The 6000-nt window shown below is 57.3% G+C and overlaps 1 protein-coding gene across 1 annotated transcript in view; it reads right to left on the bottom strand.

Annotated features, from left to right (window-relative positions):
- Positions 1–6000, bottom strand: part of LOC116937388 (pre-mRNA-splicing factor syf2) — a 56896-nt gene that overhangs the window by 3733 nt on the left and 47163 nt on the right. The window contains exon 6 of the mRNA XM_076058419.1: positions 2004–2102. Coding sequence (XP_075914534.1) covers positions 2004–2102 — 99 coding nt within the window. The remainder of the gene's footprint in view (positions 1–2003; positions 2103–6000) is intronic.

Genomic DNA, 6000 nt, shown 5'->3' with positions numbered 1-6000 from the left:
GAGACACAGGGAGACAGAGAGAGACACAGAGACAGAGAGAGACACAGAGACACACAGAGAGACACACAGAGAGAGACACAGAGAGAGACACGTAGACAGACACAGGGAGACAGAGAGAGACACAGAGACAGAGAGACACAGAGACAAAGAGAGGGAGAGAGAGACAGGGCGGACACATGTTCAGCTTTTTGTCCCTAGTGTCTCCCAGTGTCTCCCTGTGTCTCCCCGTGTCTCTGCGTGTCTCCCAGTGTCTCCCTGTCTCTCAGTGTCTCCATCAGTGTCTCCCCGTGTCTCCCAATGTATCCCCGTGTCTCCCACGTGTCTCCCAGTGTCTCCCCGTGTCTCCCAGTGTCTCCCCGTGTCTCCCTCAGTGTCTCCCAGTGTCTCCCCATGTCTCCCCGTGTCTCCCTGTCTCTCAGTGTCTCCATCAGTGTCTCCCCGTGTCTCCCAATGTCTCCCCGTGTCTCCCCGTGTCGCCCAGTGTCTCCCACGTGTCTCCCAATGTCTCCCCGTGTCTCCCTCAGTGTCTCCCAGTGTCTCCCCATGTCTCCCCGTGTCTCCCTGTCTCCCCGTGTCTCCCCGTGTCTCCCTGTCTCTCTGCGTGTCTCCCTCAGTGTCTCCCCAGTGTCTCCCTCAGTGTCTCCCCATGTCTCCCTGTGTCTCCCCCCAGTGTCTCCCCGTGTCTCCCCATGTCCCCCAGTGTCTCCCCGTGTCCCCCAGTGTCTCCCTGTGTCTCCCAGTGTCTCCCCGTGTCTCCCACGTGTCTCCCCGTGTCCCCCCGTGTCCCCCAGTGTCTCCCCGTGTCTCCTACGTGTCTCCCCGTGTCTCCCAGTGTCTCCCAGTGTCTCACCGTGTCTCCCAGTGTCTCTGCGTGTCTCCCCGTGTCTCCCAGTGTCTCCCCGTGTCTCCCAGTGTCTCCCAGTGTCTCCCAGTGTCTCCCAGTGTCTCTGCGTGTCTCCCCGTGTCTCCCAGTGTCTCCAACGTGTCTCCCCGTGTCTCCCAGTGTCTCCCAGTGTCTCCAACGTGTCTCCCCGTGTCTCCTACGTGTCTCCCCAGTGTCTCCCTGTGTCTCCCAGTGTCTCCCAGTGTCTCCCAGTGTCTCCCACGTGTCTCCCCGTGTCTCCCAGTATCTCCCAGTGTCTCTCTGCGTGTCTCCCAGTGTCTCCCCGTGTCTCCCCGTGTCTCCCAGTGTCTCCTTGTGTCTCCCCGTGTCTCCCTGTCTCAACGTGTCTCCCCGTGTCTCTCCCCGTGTCTCCCCGTGTCTCCCAGTGTCTCCCCGTGTCTCCCACGTGTCTCCCCGTGTCTCCCAGTGTCTCCCCGTGTCTCCTTGTGTCTCCCTGTCTCTCTGCGTGTCTCCCCGTGTCTCCCAGTGTCTCCCAGTGTCTCCCCGTGTCTCCCCGTGTCTCCCCGTGTCTCCCAGTGTCTCCCATGTGTCTCCCCATGTCTCCCACGTGTCTCACAGTGTCTCCCACCCAGTGTCTCTCAGTGTCTCCCCGTGTCTCCTTGTGTCTCCCTGTCTCTCTGCGTGTCTCCCCGTGTCTCCTTGTGTCTCCCTGTCTCTCTGCGTTTCTCCCAGTGTCTCCCCTGTCTCCCACGTGTCTCCCCGTGTCCCCCCGTGTCCCCCAGTGTCTCCCCGTGTCTCCTACGTGTCTCCCAGTGTCTCCCAGTGTCTCCCCGTGTCTCCCCGTGTCCCCCCGTGTCTCCCAGTGTCTCCCCGTGTCTCGCCAGTGTCTCCCAGTGTCTCCCCGTGTGTCCCCGTGTCTCCCAGTGTCTCCCAGTGTCTCCCTGTCTCTCTGCGCGTCTCCCCGTGTCTCCCCGTGTCTCCCAGTGTCTCCCCGTGTCTCCCAGTGTCTCCCAGTGTCTCCCTGTCTCTCTGCGCGTCTCCCCGTGTCTCCCAGTGTCTCCCAGTGTCTCCCCGTGTCTCCCTGTCTCTCAGTGTCTCCCCAGTGTCTCCCCGTGTCTCCCCGTGTCTCCCCGTGTCTCCCCGTGTCTCCCTGTCTCACTGTTTTTCGACGTCTGTCACCATGCGGCTAATCGCGTCCTCGGACGGACGGTGAGATCCGTGGGACAGGCTGTCCGCAGTTGGGAACAAATCTTCTCCACTGTGGGAGACACACGGAGAGACACGGTGAGACACGGGGAGACACGATGAGACACGGTGAGACACGGGGAGACACACGGTGAGAGAGACACGGGGAGACACGGGGAGAGAGACACGGTGAGAACCGTGGGACAGGCTGTCCGCAGTTGGGAACAAATCTTCTCCACTGTGGGAGACACACGGAGAGACACGGTGAGACACGGGGAGACACGATGAGACACGGTGAGACACGGGGAGACACACGGTGAGAGAGACACGGGGAGACACGGGGAGAGAGACACGGTGAGAACCGTGGGACAGGCTGTCCGCAGTTGGGAACAAATCTTCTCCACTGTGGGACACACGGAGAGAGACACGGTGAGAGACAGAGACACATGGTGAGAGACACACGGTGAGAGAGACACGGGGAGACACGGGGAGAGAGACACGGTGAGATCCGTGGGACAGGCTGTCCGCAGTTGGGAACAAATCTTCTCCACTGTGGGAGACACACGGAGAGAGACACGGGGAGACACGGGGAGACACGATGAGACACGGTGAGACACGGGGAGACACACGGTGAGAGAGACACGGGGAGACACGGGGAGAGAGACACGGTGAGAACCGTGGGACAGGCTGTCCGCAGTTGGGAACAAATCTTCTCCACTGTGGGACACACGGAGAGAGACACGGTGAGAGACAGAGACACATGGTGAGAGACACACGGTGAGAGAGACACGGGGAGACACGGGGAGAGAGACACGGTGAGATCCGTGGGACAGGCTGTCCGCAGTTGGGAACAAATCTTCTCCACTGTGGGAGACACACGGAGAGAGACACGGGGAGACACGGGGAGACACGATGAGACACGGTGAGACACGGGGAGACACACGGTGAGAGAGACACGGGGAGACACACGGTGAGAGAGACACGGTGAGAGAGACACGGGGAGACACGGGGAGAGAGACACGGTGAGAGAGACACGGGGAGACACGGGGAGAGAGACACGGTGAGAGAGACACGGGGAGACACAGGGTGAGAGAGACACGGTGAGAGAGACACGGGGAGACACGGGGAGAGAGACACGGTGAGAGAGACACGGGGAGACACGGGGAGAGAGAGACACGGTGAGACACGGGGAGACACGGTGAGACACGGGGAGACACGGGGAGACACAGGGTGAGAGAGACACGGTGAGACACGGGGAGACACGGTGAGACACGGGGAGACACGGTGAGACACACAGTGAGACACATGGTGAGAGACACACGGTGAGAGAGACACGGGGAGACACGGGGAGAGAGACACGGTGAGAGAGACACGGGGAGACACGGGGAGAGAGAGACACGGTGAGACACGGGGAGAGAGAGACACGGTGGGACACGGAGACACGGTGAGACACACGGTGAGACACACGGTGAGACACGGAGACACGGTGAGACACACGGTGAGACACGGAGACACGGTGAGACACACGGTGAGACACGGGGAGACACGGAGACACGGTGAGACACACGGTGAGACACACGGTGAGACACACAGTGAGACACACAGTGAGACACACAGTGAGACACACAGTGAGACACACAGTGAGACACACAGTGAGACACACAGTGAGACACACAGTGAGACACACGGTGAGACACACAGTGAGACACACACAGTGAGACACACAGTGAGACACACAGTGAGACACACAGTGAGACACACACAGTGAGACACACAGTGAGACACACAGTGAGACACACACAGTGAGACACACAGTGAGACACACAGTGAGACACACAGTGAGACACACAGTGAGACACACAGTGAGACACACAGTGAGACACACACAGTGAGACACACAGTGAGACACACGGTGAGACACACAGTGAGACACACAGTGAGACACACGGTGAGACACACAGTGAGACACACAGTGAGACACACAGTGAGACACACAGTGAGACACACAGTGAGACACACAGTGAGACACACAGTGAGACACAGTGAGACACACAGTGAGACACACGGTGAGACACACAGTGAGACACACAGTGAGACACACAGTGAGACACACAGTGAGACACACGGTGAGACACACAGTGAGACACACAGTGAGACACACAGTGAGACAAACAGTGAGACACACACAGTGAGACACACAGTGAGACACACAGTGAGACACACAGTGAGACACTGAGACACACAGTGAGACACACGGTGAGACACACGGTGAGACACACAGTGAGACACACAGTGAGACACACAGTGAGACACAGTGAGACACACAGGGAGACAGACAGGGAGACACAGTGAGACACACAGTGAGACAGTGAGACACACGGTGAGACACACAGTGAGACACACAGTGAGACACACAGTGAGACACACAGTGAGACACACAGTGAGACACACAGTGAGACACACGGTGAGACACACGGTGAGACACACGGTGAGACACACGGTGAGACACACACAGTGAGACACACGGTGAGACACACAGTGAGACACACAGTGAGACACACAGTGAGACACACAGTGAGACAGTGAGACACACAGTGAGACACAGAGTGAGACACACAGTGAGACACACAGTGAGACACACAGTGAGACACACAGTGAGACACACACAGTGAGACACACAGTGAGACACACAGTGAGACACACGGTGAGACACACAGTGAGACACACAGTGAGACACACGGTGAGACACACAGTGAGACACACAGTGAGACACACGGTGAGACACACAGTGAGACACACGGTGAGACACACAGTGAGACACACGGTGAGACACACAGTGAGACACACAGTGAGACACACAGTGAGACACACAGTGAGACACACGGTGAGACACACAGTGAGACACACAGTGAGACACACAGTGAGACACACAGTGAGACACACAGTGAGACACACAGTGAGACACACAGTGAGACACACAGTGAGACACACAGTGAGACACACAGAGAGACACACAGTGAGACACACAGTGAGACACACAGTGAGACACACAGTGAGACACACGGTGAGACACACAGTGAGACACACAGAGACACAGTGAGACACACAGTGAGACACACAGTGAGACACACGGTGAGACACACAGTGAGACACACAGTGAGACACACAGTGAGACACACAGTGAGACACACAGTGAGACACACACAGTGAGACACAGTGAGACACACAGTGAGACACACAGTGAGACACACAGTGAGACACACGGTGAGACACACAGTGAGACACACAGTGAGACACACGGTGAGACACACAGTGAGACACACAGTGAGACACACAGTGAGACACACAGGGAGACACACAGTGAGACACACAGTGAGACACACAGTGAGACACACAGTGAGACACACAGTGAGACACACACAGTGAGACACACAGTGAGACACACGGTGAGACACACAGTGAGACACACAGTGAGACACAGTGAGACACACAGTGAGACACACAGTGAGACACACGGTGAGACACACAGTGAGACACACAGTGAGACACACAGTGAGACACACAGTGAGACACTCAGTGAGACACACAGTGAGACAGTGAGACACACGGTGAGACACACAGTGAGACACACGGTGAGACACACAGTGAGACACACAGTGAGACACACAGTGAGACACACGGTGAGACACACAGTGAGACACACAGTGAGACACACAGTGAGACACACAGTGAGACACACAGTGGGACACACAGTGAGACACACAGTGAGACACACGGTGAGACACAGAGTGAGACACACAGTGAGACACACGGTGAGACACACAGTGAGACACAGAGTGAGACACACAGTGAGACACACAGTGAGACACACACAGTGAGACACACACAGTGAGACACAGTGAGACACACAGTGAGACACACAGTGAGACACACAGTGAGACACACGGTGAGACACACAGTGAGACACACGG

This window comes from Petromyzon marinus (genome assembly GCF_048934315.1).
Source record: "Petromyzon marinus isolate PM22_M1 ecotype Great Lakes invasive population chromosome 73 unlocalized genomic scaffold, UKy_Petmar_22M1.pri1.0 chr73_unloc.4, whole genome shotgun sequence".
In the NCBI taxonomy this organism is placed as follows: Eukaryota; Metazoa; Chordata; class Hyperoartia; order Petromyzontiformes; family Petromyzontidae; genus Petromyzon; species Petromyzon marinus.
Note: the sequence above shows the minus strand (reverse complement) of the source record. Positions and strands in the feature narration are given on the sequence as shown.